The sequence below is a fragment of the Microcaecilia unicolor genome, chromosome 13 (assembly GCF_901765095.1).
Source record: "Microcaecilia unicolor chromosome 13, aMicUni1.1, whole genome shotgun sequence".
In the NCBI taxonomy this organism is placed as follows: Eukaryota; Metazoa; Chordata; class Amphibia; order Gymnophiona; family Siphonopidae; genus Microcaecilia; species Microcaecilia unicolor.
This window is the reverse complement of record NC_044043.1, coordinates 46480036-46503439: the sequence shown is the minus strand read 5'-3', so window position 1 is coordinate 46503439 and position 23404 is coordinate 46480036. Positions and strand designations below refer to the sequence as shown.

Here is a 23404-nt window from a genome sequence, read left to right as displayed (position 1 = left end):
CAGTGGAGTCTAGATTACAGTTTAATGTTCTGGTTTGGACTTTTAAAGCATTTCATAGAGATTCTCCTAGTTAGTTAATTAATTGATCACTTTGCTTTTCTTAACAGAAACCATAGTAGATGTAATAGAAATTTGTTTATATTAAGGTTCCCTACTATTCATAAAATAAAAGTTTTACGTCTTTTACAATCTTCATTAACATATCAGGCAGCCTTCATTTGGAATTCCTTTCCTTTTTTTTCTTAGGCAAATGAGTCTTTATTTTGAGTTTAGGAAGTTGTTAAAGACTTTCTTTTCAGGAAATTTCTCCCTTAATTTTATAGATGTTATATTTTCCTTTTTCCCTTAATTTTATAGATGTTATATTTTCCTTTTTTGAGATAATAATTTATCATATTATAACTATCTGGAGTATACTCCTTCCCTTCATTGTTACTTGCTTAAAACTTGCTGGTAGTAGTGGGTTATAGGACCAGAATGTAAAGTAATCCTAAAATCTGTCCCCATTCGCTTTATGTCAGATACCATAGACCAATTTTTTAGCCATCCTGTTTATATCTTTTCGTAGGTGAGATCTCCAGAATTGCACACAGTATTCTAAATGGGGCATCAACAGAGACTTATACAAGGGCACTATCACCCCTTTTTTCCTGCTTTCCATTCCTCTCCCTATGCACTTGAACATCCTGGCTTTGACAGTCGCCTTTTCTACCTGTTTGCCCACTTTAAGATCTTCAGACACAGTCACCCCCAAGTCCCACTCTTCTTTCATACACAGAAGTACTTCACCTCTATACTGTACTGTTCCCTAGGATTTTTGCAACCAAAGTGTATGACCCTGCATTTTTTTTGCATTAAATCTGAGTTGCCAATTGCTGGACCATTCTTCAAGCTTTGCCAAATCCCTCTGTGTGCTGTCCACACGCCCCAGGTTGTCTACCCCATTACAGAGTTTGGTAACGTCTGCAAAGAGACAGACCTTACTGGACAGTTCTTCCATAATAACACTCACAAATATGTTAAAAAGAGCCGGCCCAAGGACCAACCCCTGTGGTACACCACTAATAATATTCTTTTTCTTAGAGCAAACTCCATTTACCACTACCCTCTATCTCCTTCCACTTAACCAGTTCTTAACCCAGTCAGTCACTTTAGTGCCCATACCGAGGGCACTCAGTTTATTTATCAGTCGCCTTTGTGGAGCCGTGTCAAAGGTTTTGCTATAATCCAAGTACACAACATCTAGCACCCCTCCCATATCCAACTGTTTGGTCACTCAGTCAAAGAAATCAATCAGATTTATTTGACAAGACCTGCCTCTAGTGAAACCATGATGCCTCAGGTCCTGCAGTCCATATGATTCTAGAAACTTTTCTCTTAGTTCTTGTATTTCTTTCATGAGGGATTCAATGTACATACATTTAGCACATGAAACTAGTCCCTCGCCTTGAATCCAGCATTAAGTCTGGACAGAAGTAGAAGCTGTAAGGAGAGCAACAGCTTTGGGGATATGATGTTTCTTAGCACCAGGAAGAAAAAGTCCTAAAATATGGATCCTATTTTATCCTTCACCTGTTCTGTAAGTTACAAGAAGCAGGTAGCTATATTAATGTGAGATCTAAGTACCTGTTCAGATTCCCTCTGTGGGTGTAATTCTGTTGTACTTCCTTACCTATTATCAGAACATACAGTGATTTAGCCTATTGTTTCAGGCTTTAGAATTGTATTATATGTATCTGATGTGTAGTGTAGTGTGTTTACTTTGTAGGCTCAATTCAAGGGATTAATCTTGCTATTTAGAGACCCAGAAATAAAATCTAATCACTATTAATGGTTAACAAATATAAAGAGTGGATATACTCCCTTGGGGGGGGGGGGGGGTATAGGGAATAAGGGGGTTATTGAGGTAGGAAGGGGCAGAGGGTAACCTAGATTTGTACACCAGTAAGAGAATTTTAAATTTAATGTGGGTGTTAATAGAACACCAATGTTCAGTGCACAAGAGGGGAGTAACTTGATCAAACCGGTGAGTATTGTGAAAAAAGTTTGATGGCAGTGGGTTGGGCCAGTTGCAGATGTTTGAGAGAGTAGAGGGAATGAAGTAACGCATGAAAAGAAAGGGACAGACATGGTGCAGCGTGAAAAAGGAAGAGTGGAGGACCACATCTATTTGAAGCTTAAAGGTGTTAAAGATTACTCCAAGAATTCTGACTCATGCTTTAAAGGGGAGGGGGTGGCAGTTCAAGGAGGAAGCCAGGAGAGATACATCACTGAAGGAAGGGAAGAGAATGGATTTGCATTTGCTGGCATTCAAGAAGAGAAGGTTCAACTTAAGCCACTCTGATACCTGGTCAAGACAGAAGATGCGTTCGGAACCCTACAGAAGATTTGGATATCGTCAGGATAGCGGAAAAGTGTGCAAACCTGGTCTTGAATAGTGGTGAGCAGTGGTGCGAGAAAGTTGTTGAAGAAGGCAGGAGAGAGGATAGAGCCTCGGGGTACTCCAGAGAGAAGAGGCAGAGTAAAAGAGCAATTGAAGGAGATCTAGTAGGAGCAACTTGTAAGATAGCTGAAAAACCAGGAAAGGACAAGGGGGAGGATAGAGGGGTCATAATCGGGGGGAAACAGTAGAGGAGGGGGCAATAGAATTAAGGACACAGAAGAGGGAATGGGACTGATTGGAATCTTACTACTATTTGGGATTCTGCTAGGTGCTTGTGTCCTGGATTGGCCACTATTGAAAGCAGGATACTGGGTTAGATGGATCATTGGTCTGAACCAGTATGGCTATTCTTATTCTGTTAAATGGGAACGCTTAAGTGTGACAAGCAATGTGCGCAACTGACAGTATTCTATAAGTTGAGTTCATATGTAGGAGACATACCCATGTGCCACCCATGTTCCGTCCACATGTACATCTCCTTGCTTGTGCACGCTGTAGTACTTACGCACACCCTTATGGAATATCCCCAAGGGTTCTTATGAGTATAAGCACCAAATAACCCTGCATTGACATGTGCAAAACATGAGTAAGTGCTGGTGTGCCATTATAGAACTGCCCTTCACATTCTTCCAAAATTCAACCCCAGGAACACCATCACACAAGTTCAATAAACTTATTTGTCTTTCCAAGTTCTCAAGTTACTGCTTTATCTGTTTTTTTTCTTTGTTTTTATTAAATTGTGAACTTCTTAGACAAAGAATACTGATATGTGGTGAATCAAATAAAGTGAAAAATACATATGCTCTGGGCAGTTTTATACAACACTATTTCTTTACATAAAACACTCTTTTATCCATGGAGGTGCCTATTAAAATTACCCGCAGAGGGACTAGTAGAGAAATTGCAGAGCGGCTCCTGGAAGATTGGAGCAATGCTATTGCTGAAATCTTAGAGATCCATGTGACCAAAAACCTACTGTACCCACATATAGGTGATCCCTTCATCCATAAGGGCTATTGTAGTGATGTACAGTTGTGGGCATTGGGTTTGGTGACCTCAGCAGACAAGGTGGTAACGGTGAAATGTGTACCTGGGAGCTTTTATATGACATCCACAGCAGTGTCCTAGGGTGCCCCACTGCTCTCCTGGGATGTCTGTGTGGCCAGTCTACTAAGATTGCTGACTCCTCCTACATCCCAATGGCTTGATTTTGTGCATTTTGCACTTGGACTTTTTTTTTTTTAATGGACCAGAAGGATAAACACACAGAGCACAAAACTGTCTAGCATTTGGCCATTTTTGGAAAAAAAAAAAGACGTCCTGTTGTTTTAAAAATGGCTATATTTCCTGTTCGGATTTGGAACGTTTAGTATAAAACTTCCAAAGTCCGTCTTAGAAGATGTCATCAAAAATGCCCCTCCACATAACTTTGTAAGTGTATGTTCTTTGCAGATGAGCACCTACCTATACTTGCTCATGATCTAAGCTGGCTTGTCACTATTTAATGTTTCAAAAAGTATACAAATTAAGATATTCACAGAAGAAAGTTTCCCTATGGCTATTTGGCTAGACCTTTTTCTACCATTTGATAAATACCATGATCAATGCAAATGATTTTATTCAAAAAATCAACTCTACAAAAGTCTGTTAATAAATATAGTGGGTGTTGCACTGTTCCTTCTACTCTGAGTGGTAGTCCTCCAACTGCACTGCTACCATTGGGGGCTGGTGCTTCAATATTGTGTTTTCAATCACTAGGAACAGGCAGGTTCCCTGGAATCCTGCTTTACTTACCTGTTCCTCATTGTTGAAAATGTACTAGTGTCGCTTCTTTCTCTATAACATCAGCAAAATTCGCCCTTTACTCTCTGAGCATACCACCCGAACACTCGTCCACTCTCTCATTACCTCTCGCCTTGACTACTGCAACCTACTCCTCACTGGCCTCCTACTTAGCCATCTATCCCCACTTCAATCCGTTCAGAACTCTGCTGCACGTCTTATCTTCCGGCAGGACCGATATGCCCATATCACCCCTCTCCTCAAGTCACTTCACTGGCTTCCGATCAGGTACCGCATACAGTTCAAGCTTCTCCTACTTACCTACAAATGCACTCGATCTGCAGCCCCTCATTACCTCTCTACCCTCATCTCCCCTTATGCTCCTACCCGTAACCTCCGCTCACAGGACAAATCCCTCCTCTCAGTACCCTTCTCCACCACCGCCAACTCAACTCCGCCCTTTCTGCCTCGCCTCACCCTATGCGTGGAATAAACTCCCTGAGCCCATACGCCAAGCCCCCTCGCTGCCCATCTTCAAATCCTTACTCAAAGCCCACCTCTTCAATGTCGCCTTCGGCACATAACCATTATACCTCCATTCAGGATATCTAGACTGCCCCAACTTTACATTTCACCCTTTAGATTGTAAGCTCCTTTGAGCAGGGACTATCCTTCTTTGTTAAACTATACAGCGCTGCGTAACCCTAGTAGCGCTTTAGAAATGTTAAGTAGTAGTAGTAGTAGAGGAAACTACACTTCTCCTTTCTTCCTCAAAATGAACCACCTGTACATTTGTTCCTCTGATCCCATTCCCACTCACCTTCTTAATGCCATCTCACCTGCTCTTATTCCTTTTATCTGTCACATTCTCAGTCTCTCACTTTCCACTGCAACTGTCCCTACTGCCTTTAAACATGCTGTGGTCACACCTCTCCTTAAGAAGCCTTCACTTGACCCTACTTGTCCCTCTAATTACCGACCCATCTCCCTCCTCCCTTTTCTCTCCAAATTACTTGAGCGTGCTGTTCACCACCGCTGCCTTGATTTTCTCTCCTCACATGCTATTCTTGACCCACTACAATCTGGTTTTCGCCCTCTCCACTCAACCGAAACTGCGCTTACTAAAGTCTCCAATGACCTGTTACTGGCTAAATCCAGAGGTCAATATTCCATCCTCATTCTTGATCTTTCCGCTGCTTTTGACACTGTCGATCACAGCATACTTCTCGATACCCTGTCCTCACTTGGATTCCAGGGCTCTGTCCTTTCCTGGTTCTCTTCCTACCTCTCCCTCCGCACCTTTAGTGTTCACTCTGGTGGATCCTCTTCTACTTCTATCCCTCTGCCTGTCGGCGTACCTCAGGGTTCTGTTCTTGGTCCCTTCCTCTTTTCTATCTACACTTCTTCCCTTGGTTCATTAATCTCATCCCATGGCTTTTCCTACCATCTCTGTGCTGATGACTCCCAAATCTACCTTTCTACCCCTGATATCTCACCTTGCATCCAAACCAAAGTTTCAGCGTGCTTGTCTGACATTGCTGTCTGGATGTCTCAACGCCACCTGAAATTAAACATGACCAAAACCGAGCTTCTCATTTTCCCCCCAAACCCACCTCCCCACTCCCCCCGTTTCCTATTTCTGTTGATGGCTCTCTCATTCTCCCTGTCTCCTCAGCTCGAAACCTTGGGGTCATCTTTGACTCTTCTCTCTCCTTCTCTGCTCATATCCAGCAGATCGCCAAGACCTGTCGTTTCTTTCTTTACAACATCCGTAAAATTCACCCCTTTCTTTCCAAGCACTCTACCAAAACCCTCATCCACACCCTTGTCACCTCTCGTTTAGACTACTGCAATCTGCTTCTTGCTGGCCTCCCACTTAGTTACCTCTCCAATCGGTTCAAAACTCTGCTGCCCGTCTCATCTTCCGCCAGGGTCGCTTTTCTCATACTACCCCTCTCCTCAAGTCGCTTCACTGGCTCCCTATCCATTTTCGCATCCTGTTCAAACTTCTTCTACTAACCTATAAATGTACTCACTCTGCTGCTCTCCAGTATCTCTCCACACTCGTCCTTCCCTTCACCCCTTCCCGTGCACTCCGCTCCATGGATAAATCCTTCTTATCTGTTCCCTTCTCCACTACTGCCAACTCCAGACTTCGCGCCTTCTGTCTCGCTGCACCCTACGCCTGGAATAAACTTCCTGAGCCCCTACGTCTTGCCCCATCCTTGGCCACCTTTAAATCTAGACTGAAAGCCCACCTCTTTAACATTGCTTTTGACTCGTAACCACTTGTAACCACTCGCCTCCACCTACCCTCCTCTCCTCCGTCCTGTACAGATTAATTGATTTGATTTGCTTACTTTATTTTTGTCTATTAGATTGTAAGCTCTTTGAGCAGGGACTGTCTTTCTTCTATGTTTGTGCAGCGCTGCATACGCCTTGTAGCGCTATAGAAATGCTAAATAGTAGTAGTATCCCCCACCTGCAGGACTATAAGTGGAGGACTCCTGCTCAGTTTAGAGGGAACAGTGATACTGTTCAGTATTTTGATTTGTTAATAGTATGTAATGGAACACAATGATATTGTTTATATCTACATGCTTTAAGTCTATGTATTAGGTTTTGAAACAGTTTGTCCAGTATAATAAATACTTTTTATCCTTTTGTTTTTTCTCTTAAGAATTTTCCTCAGGACAACCAGAAAGTGAGATTGTCAGTGAATGGGTTTTTATGTTCTTTTGAGATACCAGTCCCAGGATCTCCAACTTCAGCATCCAGCCCCATGCAAACAGGTAATAATAAAAACAGCAATAAGGGGATGTCTTAGAAAAGTGAGTTTGACCCAGGATCAGTTACAACTGCTGTAGTCCCAGCATAGATCCCTGGAGAGCCCCTCTATTTACCCTTCTCCATTGAGAATATTTGCCATTTAACCCTACTCAGTTTTCTATGTTTTAATCAGTTCTTAACTGCAATAGGACACTACCCATGACTTTCTAATTTCCATAGGCATTATTCATAAGGTACTTTGTCAAATGCCTTCTAAAAATCTAAATAAACAATATCAACCGGCTCACCTTTATTCACATGTTTATTTACTCCTTAAAGAAATGTAGCAGATTTGTGACAGAAGATTTCCCTTCATTTTGGCTTTGTCCTTTTAATTCATGCTTATGTGTATGCTCAGTAATCTTGTTCTTTATAATAGTCTCTATTATTTTGCCTGGCACTGATGTCAGTCATTTCCCAGATCACATCTAAAACTCCTTTTTAAAAATTGGCCCTACAATTACAAATTATTAATAGCTTTGTAAGTTCATTTTTTAGTTCTGTCAGTACTCTGGGATATATCCCATCCAGTGCAGGTGATTTGGCTACTCTAATTTGTCAAATTGCCCCATTATATTTTCCAGATTTACAAGAATTTTTTTCAGTTCATCTTACTTATCACCAGTATTACCATTTCTGTCATAGTGTCTCTCCCATATGTTCCTCAATGAAGACCAAAGCACAGTAACATAGTAGATGATGGTAGAAAAAGACCTGCACGGTCCATCCAGTCTGCCCAACAAGATAAACTCATATGTGCTACTTTTTGTGTATACCTTTCCTTGATTTGTATCTGCCATTTTCAGGGCACAGACCGTAGAAGTCTTGCCCAGCAATAGCCCTGCCTCCCCCCACCGGCTTTGCCGCCTAATCTCGGCTAAGCTTCTGAGGATCCATTCCTTCTGAACAGGATTCCTTTGTTTATCCCACACATGTTTGAATTCCGTTACCGTTTTCATCTCCACCACCTCCCGCGGGAGGGCATTCCAAGTATCCACCACTCTCTCCGTGAAAAAATACTTCCTGACAGAATTCATTCAGTCTCTCTGCTTGTCCTCTGAGTGCCCCTCATCTAGCGGTCCAACTGATTCTCAAATGTATCTAAAGTTTTTATTATGTTTTACCTCCAAGGCAAGGTTCTTTTCAAAGTCTTTCATTGCCATCCTTATCAGATCTTTGCATTTGGCTTGCTATTCTTTATGTTGTTTCCTATTTCCTTTAGTTTGATCCTTCTTCCATTTTCTAAAGGATGCTCTTTTAGCTCTAATAGCCTCCTTTACCTCACCTTTTAACCACACTAGCTGTAGTTTAGTCTTTCTTCCACCTTTAATACATAGAATATCTCTGGTCTGGGCTTTCAGAATGGTATTTTTGAAGAACATCTTCACCTGGTGTACATTTTATTATCTTTGCAGCTGCTGCTGTTCTTTTTTTTTTTCAGACCATTTTCCTTATTTTACCATAGTCTCCTTTTTCAAAGTTAAATGCTAACATGTTAGATTTTCTCTGTGTACTTATTTTAGTTATTAAATCAAATTTGATCATGTTATGATCACTGTTGTCAAGTGGCCACAGCACCATTACCTCTTGCACCAGATCATGTGGCCCACTAAGGACTAGATCTAGAATTGCTCTCCTCTTATTGATTACTGAACATAACATACTAGGTCAGACCAAAGGTCCATCTAGCCCAGTATCCTGTTTCCAACAATAGCCAATCCAAGTCACAAGTACCTGACAGAATCTCAAATACTAGCAAGATTGCATGCTACTGATCCTAGGGCAAGCAGTGACATCCTCCATGTTCATCTCAATAGCATACTATGGACTTTTTCTCCAGGAACTTGTTAACCCCAGATACACTAACCACTGTTACCACATCCCTTGGCAATGTTCCAGAGCTTAACTATTTGTTGAGTGAAAAAAAAATCCTCCTATTTGTTTTAAAAGTATTTCTATGTAACTTCATTGAGTGTCCTCTAGTCTTTGTACTTTCTGAAGGAGTAAAAAAATCGATTCACTTTTACCTGTTCTACACCACTCGGGATTTTGTAGACCTCAATCATATCTCCCCTCAGCTGTCTCTTTTCCAAGCTTGAGAGCCCTAATATCTTCAGCCTTTCCTCATATGAGAGGAGTTTCATTGCCTTTATCATTTTGATCACTCTTCATTGAACCTTTTCTAATTCTGCTATACCATGAAGCAATACAGAGGCATTATAGTATTCTTGGTCTTATTTACTATCCTTTTCCTAATAATTCCTAGCATCCTGTTTGCTTTTCTGGCCACCATCGCATGCTGGGCAGAAGATTTTGGCGTATTGTCTACAATTACACCTAAAACTTTTCTTTGTGTGCTGACTCCCAAAGTGGGCCCTAGCATCAGGTAACTATTCTTCCCAATGTGCATCACTTTTTTCATTTGTTCTCTTTAAATTTTATCTGCCATTTGGATGGCCAGTCTTCCAATTTCCTGAAGTCTTCCTGCAATTTTTCAGTGTTTGAATGGTTTTGTGTCATCTGCAAATTTTTGTTCTTCCGATTTCCAGATCATTTATAAATATGTTAAATAGCACCGGTCGCAGTACAGATCCCTTCGACACTCCACTATTCATCCTCCTCCAATGAGAAAAATGGCCCTACCCTACCCTCTGTTTTCTGTCCAATAACCAATTCCTAATCCACAACAGAACATTGCCTCCTATCCCATGACTCTCTTTAATTTTTTTTCAAATATTTTTATTGAAAGTTTTTAAACCACATCAATAAGCAAAAACATCTAGAAATCAGAACGATACTAATTACAATGATATCGGTAGCAATATAACCCATCATCTCCCTCTTCTCCTCCCCCTACCCCCACTCCCTCATTCCAAAAAACATTACTCCACTAGATGGTCAGTCCTCTGTAGTTAGAAAATCGCCCAATGTCTTGAAAGTATCAACTGGGTGGCACCATCAATCTTGGTGCATCAAGGTCTATCCCAGAGCGGGATCTCCATGTGGCTTAGTTGTCCCATTGTTTATGGAATTGTATGATTTGTCCTGTTTGGAGCGCTGTCAGCTTAGACATCTGATATAGATAATCCATTTTGTAAGTTACTTTCAACACTGGAGGTGGCAGTGGGTTTCTCCAAGCCACTGCCAATACAATTTTTCCCGCTACCAGCAGGATCGATGCCAAACATTGTGTCACCGGCTGAACCCCTGGTGGGCAAAAGTGCAGAAGACAAGACTCCACTGTCAATGGATACCACACTCCTGTAATTTGAGCTAGCAAGTGGACCACCTCAGACCAATAGGGCTTTATCTTTGAGCAAGTCCACCATATGTGAAGCATGTCACCCTTCTCAGAACATCCCCGCCAGCAATAGCCCGTTCCTTGTTTATACATTTTTGCTATTCTGTACGGGGTGAAATACCAGCGGTAAAGCATTTTTGTATCCACTTTCTATCATTGAGCTAGAAACAGAAGCCTTCAGCATATATCCAAAGGCCTCCTCCCATTTTAGTAAATCATATTTATTTCCCATATCTTGTTTCCATCTCTGCGTGTACCTCAATATAGGGGTATGTCGGGCCAGGAGTGCTGCATATAACTGCAATGTACAGCCCTTGGCGTTCCCACCCTGGAGTGCAGTCTCCATCATTGTGTCATCTAAAGTCAGTTCATCTTTAGCTCTACGGAGTATATAGTCTCATATCTGCCTATAGCTAAACATATGGTGGGTTGGTAAACCATATTCTTCCTGGAGATCTAGAAATAGCACCACTTGCCCTTCCTCCCAAATCTGTCCCAGTTATGATAAGCCCTTTCGTTCCCAGTTTTTATAGTCTGTCTCCTTTGCCCCGAGGGGAAAACCTGGAGCGGCCCCTCTGTCTAAAGTATGTCCTGTTGGGAAAGAGCCGTCGGCATATATCATACCAGGTTTGTAGAGGAAAACGTCTAGCGGGAGGGGGGGTGGCTGACTTAATATGATGTCAATGGGGAAGCCACAATATAGATCCCAACTGATGTATGCCTAGCCAGTGTCTCTCAATTTGGACCAAAGACTTGGTAGTTCCAGTGACCCACTCCGCCAACAGGCATAGCTGTGCCGCCTGGAAGTACAAAAGAAAATTAGGAACCCCTATCCCTCCCCATGGCATTGGCTGATATAGGATCTCTGCTCGCACCTGCAGCGACTTAATGCCTCCAGATGTTATGCAAAAACCTTACGGTTGAGCTGGCAAAAAAAAAAGTGTTTAGGCAATGGTAATGGCAATGCTAAGAATAAGTATAGCAGCTTTGGCAAAACCATCATTTTTATAGCCGATATTCTACCCAACCATGAGAGTTCCAAGCCCTCCCTTTTATCTAAATCCTGAAATAATTCCTTTATCTTTGGGGGAAAATTAGTCTCATAGAGGGTATGAAACAATGGTGTAAGATTAGGAGTGGCCTAGTGGTTAGAGCACCGTTCTTGCAATCCAGAGGTGGCCGGTTCAAATCCCACTGCTGCTCCTTGTGATCTTGGGCAAGTCACTTAACCCTCCATTGCCTCAGGTACAAACTTAGATTGAGAGCCCTCCTGGGACAGAGAAATATCCAGTGTACCTGAATGTAACTCACCTTGAGCTACTACTGAAAAAGTGTGAGCAAAATCTAAATAAATAAATAAATAAAATACCCAAATAACGCAATGACTTAGTTTGCCATCGAAAAGGGTATAATTGACGAATGGGGTTCTGTACCGCCATCGGCATATGGAGACCCAAGACCTTGGATTTATCCATATTAGTCCGGAAGCCCAAAACTCTCCCATAGCTCTGTATGATCCGCATTGCCGCTTGCAGTGATCGCACTAGCTCCGTCAGAGTCAATAAAATATCATAAGCAAATAACATAACTTTGTGTGTCTCTGTACCCACTGTCTGACCCTGCATCTCTGGGTGTGTTCGGATAGCCTGAGCCAAAGGCTCAATAGTCAATGGAAATAGCAGAGGGGAGAGCACACAGCCCTGCCGCATTCCTCAACCTAAAGAGAATGGGGTAGAGTAGGAGCCGTTAGTTTGCAAGGAGGCCATCGGAGAGGTATAGAGTAGACAGAGCCAGGAAACAAAGCGCCCTGTAAAGCCCATATGTTCTAATACAGAGAACATGAAAAGCCACTGCACTCTATCGGATGCCTTCTTAGCGTCTGCAGAGAGAATGACAACAACACATTGAGTTCCATCTCTAGAGTAAGGGGAGCGTGATCAGACCACGTCTTAGGGTGGATCTGTATATCCTTCGTACTTAGCAGTAAGTTAGGGGGGCCCAACCATATGTCGATACGAGAGTGAGAGTAGCATGTGTAATCGCAAGTGTGGGGGTGCAGCCTGTGCCAAATGTCTAACAGGTGCCATCTCCCCATAAAGCTATGAAGCTTAAGACGATCCTGTCGGGAATATATTACACCCCCTTTGGAGTTACCCAACTGTGGCTGTAGGGTAAGATTGAAATCCCCTCCCATCAACAAAGTGCCCTCTATGTGCTTGGAAAGGATCCCTGACAGTTCCTCAAAAAAGAACACTTGGCGCTCATTGGGTCATGTATATTTAGAAGGGACAATACCTCTATTCCCACCTGTAAGACCACAAGAATATAGTGTCCCCTCTTATCGCGGACTACGTGTCTCTCCTGCCAGGGATATTTCCTGGAGAGAGCTATCAGCACCCCCCTTTTTTTTTCTTTCCATATGACTAGAGGCAAAATAAAGGTGGTAGTATCTACTATGCCCACACAGGTGCTCATGGATTGGGAGTAAAAGTTTTTCTTGTGCAAAAGTCACATCTGCATGCAGGTGTCGGATTTCTTTAAATAGAAATTGTTGCTTTACCGGTGAATTTAACCCCTTAACATTAAACGTAAGAAAGGTAATATCATTCATGACATATCTTTTACATTAACCAAGTTAGTGCACATTGCTAAAACTTGCAACATTATGCTAAACATCTGAGGAGTTGTCACCATTCCAGTAGAGCAATATAACCCCTCTCCCTCAATCCTTCCCACATCCATCCCACCTCCCATCCCTCCTTCATTAATCTGGCACCTCTCTTTCCCAAACATGAGGGTGCCTTAGAAGGAAGTGACTCCCACCTTTCTGTCAATCAGAGCTTCAAACCTTTAATCCACCTGCGGCAGTCAGAGTTCCCAGTCCATGGCTCACTGGGACCAGTATTAATGCTTTTTCCAGACTTCACCAGGAGGCCTAAGTCTCTAGTAGGTCTCAATCCAAATAAATCTTGTCAAATATAATCACAGTTATTTTCATGCCTTCACCTTAAAGCTTGCAGATTTTAGAGCAGTGTCCGACTGCTGGCGCTGTAGGCAGCCCTTTTCCGCCGTGACTCTCTACCAACGCGGGCGAGCCTCTTTTGATAGTGTTGAGGACCGGTTAATGCCATTCTCTTTACCAGCAGCTGCTTCTGGGAATATTCCTGCTGCCTCTGGAATTGTCTGAATCAAATGTAGCTTGCCTTCTTTATAGAATCTCAAGGCAAATGGGTAACCCCATCTGTATCGAATTCCCTGAGAGCGCAGGAACTGTGTGAAATGTTTAGTTCTGCCTGCCTTTTCAGTGTAGATCTTGGTATATTTTGATTTGATAGCTGTCCCATTTAAAGTCCGCTATCTTGCGGGAGGCTTGCATGATTTTTTTCTTTTATCTTGAAGTCTGAAAAACAGGCTATCAGGTCACGAGGTTTATTGGATCTTGGGGTCCCCAGGGACTGGTGCGCTCGCTCTATGTGGATTTCTGCGGGATCTAGTGTTATCTGTACCTCTGCCAGCAATGCACTTGCCATTTTTTGTATCACAGTCAGAATATAATGGCGAGTTGGGCAGGCCCCGAAAGCATACATTACAGCGTCGGCTTCGGTTCTCCAAGTCTTCGATCTTATCCCATATTTGACGTGCCTCAGCCTGTGTCTCCTTGCTTTGCTGTGCTAGTGTGTTAAGAGACTCCACATGTTCTTCAAGTCGCTCTTCTGTCTCCTCCACTCGGTGTCCCAACGCCCTGATCTCACCTCTCAGATCTGCCCCTAATATGGCTAGGTCATTGCGCGCCGCTTTTAGGTCTATCTTTATCTCCTGCAGCCATTGCTTTATCTCTTGTAGGGGCTTCGGGTCCTGCTCTATAGATCCACCAGAGAGGAACAGCAGCGGCGAATTCTGGGTGACTTGTTGCGCCTTAGGATCAGGTGCTCGCGTTTCTCCGTCGTTCGCGTGGGTTGATGCGGTAGGCCCCGCGTATGCGAACCCGGACAGATCCAGCTTCGATGCCTGGGAACTCATCTGGTTACGGTTAGGGAGCATTTCTGTTACGCTTCTATGTTCAGATATTTTCTGAGTGCAACACTGCGGTGGTGCTTGTTTTTGCTCAAAGGCTAGCCAGAGCTCTCTGCCTAGGCATCCATCGCGCTCGGTGATGTCGCTTCCCCTATCCCATGACTAATTTTTTCAGTAGTCTCTCATGAGGAACTTTATCAAAAGCTTTCTGAAAATCTAGACACACTACATCAACCAGCTCACCTTTATCACATGTTTATTCACATCTTCAAAGAAATGAAGTAAATTGGTGAGGAAAGACTTCATTTGGCTGATTCCATGCTGGCTCTGTGTCATTAAACCATCTTTCTCTATGTGTTCCATAATTTTATTCTTTCTATAATAGTTTCCATTATTTTGCCCAGCACTGAAGTCGGTCATAATGGTCTGTAATTTCCAAGATCATCTATGGAACCCGTTTTAAAAATTGACATTACATTGGCCACCCTCCAATTAACCAAATAGGAACAGCAATTATTAAAGTAAATTTAAGCGTAAGATTAGTAAAATTAGATTAATTAACAAGAGCAATATTTTAGTCTAATATCTGTAACTATTTAAGTACACAGAGCAGCTTATATTCAACTTTACTTAACAGTACATGAGTTTGAAATGCATTACATCTAAATCTTAACACATATTTCTTCAACTGGGTTTGAAGAGTGTTAAGAATGCATTTCAGATTCTTGTGTAAGAAGTTTAGAGGCAAAGTGGCTGCAGCTTTATAGTTATAAAATTTGAGTTTGAAAGATGGAATTGGTTTAATTATCCAACATTGGCAGAAAACCTAGTAAGAGAACATTTGCATGGAGGTCAAGTGTTTAAAAAGGAGCTTCTGCTTGACTTTTTCAGATTCCTGCACATTGCCCCCTGCCAGCGGAATACGCAACGTTACTTCAAATGGTGATGTGTGTAGACCAGTGCTGATTCCTAATGGATTGCCAAATACTGTAGTGCCATGTGGAACAGACAAACCTCTTTCGAATGGAGTCCTGAATGGCCATGTGCCAGCCCTTTTAGATAACGCCTTCATAGGATATATCATTGCAGTTCATAGAAAGATGGTGAGTAGAACACAGGCCACCACTTGTCAAACGTTTTTGTTGACATCACTGCAGGTAGGTCACATTAGAATGGTCCAACACTCTGCATTTTTATTGCAGAAACATGATTTGTATTTTGAGTTTACTCAGCTTCAGTTGAGTGATAATAGGTCACATAAGGTAGAAGAGGCTGAAGTGAGGAAAGAAAATTGTGACTCTATTTTTCTCTGTGGGCCCCCATCAGGGTTCTCAAACCCCAAGAAACATTTCAACTAAGGGCTTTCTTTTTTGTCAACTACCAACATATAGTGCAGTAACTCTTGTACTGGCCTTGAGTATAGATTTGCCTCAGTGTTGCTAGAATAGGCGCAGGAGTGAAGGGAAAGGATTAGTTCACAATGGGTAGGGAAGAACAGACAGAAATGTAGATTATATTCTCCGAGGACAAGCAGGCTGCTTGTTCTCACTGATGGGTGACGTCCACGGCAGCCCCTCCAATCGGAATCTTCACTAGCAAAAGCCTTTGCTAGCCCTCGCGCGCCGATGCGCACCGCGCATGCGCGGCCATCTTCCCGCCCGAAGCCGGCTCATGCCGGCCAGTCTTCTTTTGTCCGCGTTCGGTACGGTCGTGTTTACGCCGTTCGCGCCCCGAAAGTCGACCTCGCGCGTCTTTTTTGGACTTCGCTACGAGAAAAAAAAAAAAAAAAAAAAACATTCGGAAGGAGACCTTTTCGGTCTGTTCCCCTTCCTATATTTCTAGTTTTTGCCCCGTTAAGTTTTCTTTCGTCGTTGGGGTAGGCCCTTTGGAGGCCTTGGTTCGAAGTTTTTCTTCCCCTCTTTTGTGGTGCCATCTTCGCCATTACGAGTTTTGATCTCGCCGGCGCGATTTTTCCGCCCATGACATCGAAGTCTCCCAGCGACTTCAAGAAGTGCACCCAGTGCGCCCGGGTAATCTCGCTCACTGATAGACACGCGTCGTGTCTTCAGTGTCTGGGGGCTGGGCACCGCCCGCAGGCCTGTAGTCTGTGCTCTATTTTACAAAAGCGGACTCAGGTAGCGAGATTGGCCCAGTGGAACGTTTTGTTCTCGGGCTCTTCGTCGGCATCGGCACCGGGAGTATCGAGTGCATCGACGTCGCCAGCGTCCAGACCTTCATCCTCGGCCGCGATTGCATCGAGTGCATCGAGGCATCGACCCTCTGCATCGGGGCTGAGACATCGGAAGGCTGCGTCAGCGTCGGTGGTACCGGGACCTCCTCGTCTGGTGATGTCGTCGGACGGTGGTGCTTCGTCTGGAGTGCAGGTGAGGGCTGTCCATTCCCCTGCTGGTGGCGGTGAGCCTTCGGGTGGGTCTCCCCCTACCCTGAGGGCTCCTGCGGTACAGCCCCCCCCCCCCCCCCCCCCGAGACCGACTTTCTTCAGCCTCGGCCCCGAGGAAGCGACGGTTGGATTCTACGTCCTCCTCGTCGGTGCCGGGAAGCTCCGGTGACATGCTTCGTCCCAAGAAGTCGAAGAAGCATCGACACCGGTCCCCTTCCCGTGTCGGCACCGAGAGCTCTGGGTCGCCGAAGGAGTCGGCACCCAGTAGGCATCGGCACCGAGAGGACCGCTCACCCTCTGTTCAAGAGGTGTCGATGCGCTCCACTATGGACAGCCCGGAACAGCCTCCACGCCCGGAACAGACTCTGACATCGACACCTGCATCGGCTTCCATGTCTTTCTCCACAGCCGCTCTGCACGAGAGTCTCCAGGCCGTTCTCCCAGAGATCCTGGGAGAGCTGTTGCGCCCTTCCCCTCCGGTACTGGGGGTGCTTGCGCCACCGGTACCGTCGAGTGAGGCGCCGGCTGGCCCCTTGCCCGGGGTGAGGTCTCCGACATCGGTGCCGCTTGCGGTACCGACTGCGGTAGTCTCCCAGGAAGGCTCCCCGACGATGTCGGCGGAGGGAGCTTCGCCGGTGCGGGCGAGGGAGTCTACCTCTCGACGCTCCCACCGTGGCCGTGGTTCCACGGAGTCGAGCCGGGCACGGCTTCAGACACAGGTCCACGAACTTGTGTCTGATACCGACGGTGAGGCCTCATGGGAGGAGGAGGAGGACATCAGATATTTCTCTGACGAGGAGTCTGATGGCCTCCCTTCTGATCCCACTCCCTCTCCTGAAAGGCAGCTTTCTCCTCCCGAGAGTCTGTCTTTCGCTTCCTTTGTCCGTGAGATGTCTACGGCCATCCCCTTCCCGGTGGTTGTGGAGGACGAGCCCAGGGCTGAAATGTTTGAGCTCCTGGACTATCCTTCTCCACCTAAGGAAGCGTCCACAGTACCCATGCATCATGTCCTCAAAAAGACATTGCTGGCGAACTGGACCAAGCCACTAAGTAATCCCCACATTTCCAAGAAGATCGAGTCCCAGTACCGGATCCATGGGGACCCAGAGCTGATGCGCACTCAGTTGCCTCACGACTCTGGAGTTGTGGATTTGGCCCTAAAGAAGGCTAAGAGTTCTAGGGAGCATGCTTCGGCGCCCCCGGGCAAGGTCTCTAGAACCTTGGACTCCTTTGGGAGGAAGGCCTACCATTCCTCTATGCTCGTGGCCAAAATTCAGTCTTACCAGCTCTACACGAGCATACACATGCGGAACAATGTGCGGCAGTTGGCGGGCTTGGTGGACAAGCTCCCCCCTGAGCAAGCCAAGCCATTTCAGGAGGTGGTCAGGCAGCTGAAGGCGTGCAGAAAATTCCTGGCCAGAGGGGTGTATGACACCTTTGATGTTGCGTCCAGGGCCGCTGCTCAAGGTGTGGTGATGCGCAGACTCTCATGGCTGCGTGCCTCCGACCTGGAGAATAGGCTCCAGCAGCGGATTGCGGACTCGCCTTGCCATGTGGATAACATTTTTGGAGAAAAAGTCGAGCAGGTGGTAGAGCAGCTCCACTAGCAGGATACCGCTTTCGACAAGTTCTCCTGCCGGCAGCCTTCAGCTTCTACCTCTACAGGTAGACGATTTTTGGGGGGAAGGAGGACTGTTCCTTACTCTTCTGGTAAGCGTAGGTACAATCCTCCTTCTCGACAGCCTGCGGCCCAGGCTAAGCCCCAGCGCGCTTGCTCTCGTCAGCAGCGTGCGCCTCAGCAAGGCCCCTCGGCTCCCCAGCAAAAGCAAGGGACGAGCTTTTGACTGGCTCCAGCAGAGCATAGCCGACATCCAAGTGTCAGTGCCGGGCGACCTGCCAGTCGGAGGGAGGTTGAAAGTTTTTCACCAAAGGTGGCCTCTCATAACCTCCGATCAGTGGGTTCTCCAAATAGTCCGGCAAGGATACACCCTCAATTTGGCCTCAAAACCTCCAAATTGTCCACCGGGAGCTCAGTCTTACAGCTTCCAGCACAAGCAGGTACTTGCAGAAGAACTCTCCGCCCTTCTCAGCGCCAATGCGGTCGAGCCCGTGCCATCCGGGCAGGAAGGGCTGGGATTCTATTCCAGGTACTTCGTTGTGGAAAAGAAAACAGGGGGGATGCGTCCCATCCTAGACCTAAGGGCCCTGAACAAATATCTGGTCAAAGAAAAGTTCAGGATGCTTTCCCTGGGCACCCTTCTTCCCATAATTCAGGAAAACGACTGGCTATGCTCTCTGGACTTGAAGGACGCCTACACGCACATCCCGATACTGCCAGCTCACAGACAGTATCTGGGATTTCAGCTGGGCACACGTCACTTCCAGTACTGTGTGCTAACCTTTGGGCTCGCCTCTGCGCCCAGAGTGTTCACGAAGTGCTTGGCTGTAGTAGCAGCGGCACTTCGCAGGCTGGGGGTGCACGTGTTCCCATATCTCGACGATTGGCTGATGAAGAACACATCCGAGGCAGGAGCTCTACAGTCTATGCAGATGACTATTCGCCTCCTGGAGCTACTGGGGTTTGTGATAAATTATCCAAAGTCCCATCTTCTCCCAGTGCACAGACTACAATTCATAGGAGCTCTGCTGGATTCTCGGACAGCTCGTGCCTATCTCCCGGAGGCGAGAGCCAACAACTTGTTGTCCCTCGTCTCGAGGGTGCGAGCGTCCCAGCAGATCACAGCTCGGCAGATGTTGAGATTGCTGGGCCACATGGCCTCCACAGTTCATGTGACTCCCATGGCCTGCCTTCACATGAGATCTGCTCAATGGACCCTAGCTTCCCAGTGGTTTCAGGCTGCTGGGGATCTAGAAGACGTGATCCACCTGTCCACGAGTTTTCTCAAATCCCTGTATTGGTGGACGATTCGGTCCAATTTGACTCTGGGACGTCCTTTACAAATTCCTCAGCCACAAAAAGTGCTGACTACGGATGCGTCTCTCCTGGGGTGGGGAGCTCATGTCGATGGGCTTCACACCCAGGGAAGCTGGTCCCTCCAGGAACGCGATCTGCAGATCAATCTCCTGGAGTTACGAGCGGTCTGGAACGCTCTGAAGGCTTTCAGTCATCGGCTGTCCCATCAGATTATCCAAATTCAGACAGACAACCAGGTTGCCATGTATTACATCAACAAGGGGGGGGGCACCGGATCTCGCCCCCTGTGTCAGGAAGCCGTCAGCATGTGGCTCTGGGCTGGCCGTCACGGCATGGTGCTCCAAGCCACATATCTGGCAGGCGTAAACAACAGTCTGGCCGACAGGTTGAGCAGGATTATGCAACCTCACGAGTGGTCGCTCAATTCTCGTGTAGTGCGACAGATCTTCCAGGTGTGGGGCACCCCCTTGGTGGATCTCTTTGCATTTCGAGCCAACCACAAGGTCCCTCAGTTCTGTTCCAGGCTTCAGGCCCACGGCAGACCGGCATCGGATGCCTTCCTCCTGGACTGGGGGGAAGGTCTGCTGTATGCTTATCCTCCCATACCTCTGGTGGGGAAGACTTTGTTGAAACTCAAGCAAGACCGAGGCACCATGATTCTGATTGCTCCTTTTTGGCCGCGTCAGATCTGGTTCCCTCTTCTTCTGGAGTTGTCCTCCGAAGAACCGTGGAGATTGGAGTGTTTTCCGACCCTCATCACACAGGACGAAGGGGCGCTTCTGTATCCCAACCTCCAGTCTCTGGCTCTCACGGCCTGGATGGTGAGAGCGTAGACTTTGCCTCTTTGGGTCTGTCAGAGGGTGTCTCCCGCAAATTGCTTGCTTCCAGGAAAGATTCCACTAAGAGGAGTTACTTCTTTCTATGGAGGAGGTTTGCCGTCTGGTGTGACAGCAAGGCCCTAGATCCTCGCTCTTGTCTTACACAGACCCTGCTTGAATACCTTCTGCACTTGTCTGAGTCTGATCTCAAGACCAACTCTGTAAGGGTTCACCTTAGCGCAATCAGTGCATACCATTACCGTGTAGAAGGTAAACCGATCTCAGGACAGCCTTTAGTTGTTCGCTTCATGAGAGGTTTGCTTTTGTCAAAGCCTCCCGTCAAACCTCTTACAGTGTCATGGGATCTCAATGTCGTTCTCACCCAGCTGATGAAACCTCCTTTTGAGCCACTGAACTCCTGCCATCTGAAGTACTTGCCCTGGAAGGTCATTTTCTTGGTGGCAGTTACTTCAGCTCGTAGAGTCAGTGAGCTTCAGACCCTGGTAGCCCAGGCCCCTTACACCAAATTTCATCATAACAGAGTAGTCCTCCGCACTCACCCTAAGTTCTTGCCAAAGGTTGTGTCGTAGTTCCATCTGAACCAGTCAATTGTCTTGCCAACATTCTTTCCCCGTCCTCATTCCTGCCCTGCTGAACGTCAGCTGCACACATTGGACTGCAAAAGAGCATTGGCCTTCTATCTGGACCGGACACAGCCCAACAGACACTCCGCCCAATTGTTTTTGTTTCTTTTGATCCCAACAGGAGGGGAGTGGCTGTGGGGAAACGCACCATATCCAGTTGGCTAGCAGATTGCATTTCCTTCACTTACGCCCAGGCTGGGCTGGCTCTTGAGGGTCATGTCACGGCTCATAATGTTAGAGCCATGGCAGCGTCGGTAGCCCACTTGAAGTCAGCCACTATTGAAGAGATTTGCAAAGCTGCGACGTGGTCATCTGTCCACACATTCACATCTCATTACTGCCTGCAGCAGGATACCCGACGCGACAGTCGGTTCGGGCAGTCAGTGCTTCAGAATCTGTTCGGGGTTTAGGATCCAACTCCCCCCCCCCCCCCCCCCCCCCAGGCCCATGTTTATTCTGTTTCAGGCTGCACTTTCAGTTAGTTGGATAAATTGTTAGGTCAATCTCAGTTATGTCCTCGCCGTTGCGAGGCCCAATTGACCATGGTTGTTGTTTTGAGTGAGCCTGGGGGCTAGGGATACCCCATCAGTGAGAACAAGCAGCCTGCTTGTCCTCGGAGAAAGCGATTGCTACATACCTGTAGAAGGTATTCTCCGAGGACAGTAGGCTGATTGTTCTCACAAACCCGCCCGCCTCCCTTTTGGAGTTGTGTCTTCCCTTGTCTTTGTCTTGCTACATATGAGACTGGCCGGCACGAGCCAGTTTCGGGCGGGAAGACGGCCGCGCATGCGCGGTGCGCATCGGCGCGCGAGGGCTAGCAAAGGCTTTTGCTAGTGAAGATTCCGATTGGAGGGGCTGCCGTGGACGTCACCCATCAGTGAGAACAATCAACTTGCTGTCCTCGGAGAATACCTTCTACAGGTATGTAGCATTCGCTTTGTTCATGTATGTTGTTATACATGAAAAGCACCCACAGAAAAAGTGCCAATTCTATGTGGGTACTTTGTATTTGCAACTAGTTTCACAGCAAAAGTCCATTCGCAAAGAGTTTCAATTCTGAGAACTGGAAAATTGCCACTTTACAAACAGGCTAATTTTTTTTTTATTTTTATTTAGAACCATTTAAATTTTTACAAGCGATAAAACAACTTGCCGGAAATACAGAGAAAGTAATATATAGGAATTATTTCAGTCAGGTAATTCTGTTCTCTTCCTTAGACCACTAAATAGGTAGAGTGAACAACAACCTAATTTTTAAACACTTTTTGAGGAGTATGAACATTTATGAGTGGCTGGCAACCCTAGTTCATGCTATTGGCTTTTACCCAGTTATACACAGCTCTTGCACGTATTATATTTATTTATTTATTTATTTATAACGCTTATACCCCACACTTTCCCGCTTATAAGCGGGTTCAGTGCAGCTTACATAGTATTTCATGTTTACAAAGTAACATAGAGTGGGATACAGTTATAATATAGCGAATAAAGAGGTGGTCAGCTGGATGTGGGTAAGTTGGTTGAACAAGGGAGAGGAGGATGTACTTATGTGTATCCAGAAGGTCCCAGTCATGTCAGGCAAATTCAGAAAATGTGGGGATAATTTTTTAAAGCATTTTCCATTGTTCAAATTATGTTTTATATCCAGAAACTAGCTCTTAGAAATTGCGCAGATGAATTCACCTATAAGTACATGTGCTGACAAAATTGTGTATACTGATATTCACACCAAACATATCCATTATTGAGCTTATAGTTTGGGTGGAGCAGGTGTGAAGTTTGTGTTTGTATGTGTGTGATTCTGGAAGGCTTAAGTGAGGCAAACAAAAAACCAAAGCGAGACAGTAGGACAATAAAACACAAGATCCAGTCCAATATAAGGTTGAAAAGCATTTAATATTCAGTCCTTCAATGAATGTCTGTAGTACAGACAGGAAGACTCAAAAGACTGAACATGGCCATGACGCAGGTACTGGTTGCCGAAGCATGGCCGTGTTGAGTCTTCCCATTTGTGCCACAGACGTACATTGAACTGAATATTAAAATGATTTTCCAACTTTTATTGGACTGGGTCTTGTGTTTTATTGCCCTACTGTTTTGCTTTGGTTGTTTTAAAGTGGGGCTCCATCCTTCTACATATCACCAGGCTTAAGTGAGGCTCAGAGCTTTGCTGCATTGCTAGTTAGTGTTCTGTTGTCATCCTTTACTTCTGTAGAATCCTACCCAAATAGTCTACT

At 45.7% G+C, this 23404-nt stretch overlaps 1 protein-coding gene across 2 annotated transcripts in view; it reads left to right on the top strand.

Annotated features, from left to right (window-relative positions):
- Positions 1-23404, top strand: part of USP32 (ubiquitin specific peptidase 32) — a 389293-nt gene that overhangs the window by 318034 nt on the left and 47855 nt on the right. For both annotated transcript variants that reach the window (XM_030222074.1, XM_030222073.1), the window contains exons 25-26: positions 6906-7017; positions 15261-15472. In XM_030222074.1, the coding sequence (XP_030077934.1) occupies positions 6906-7017; positions 15261-15472 (324 nt within the window). The remainder of the gene's footprint in view (positions 1-6905; positions 7018-15260; positions 15473-23404) is intronic.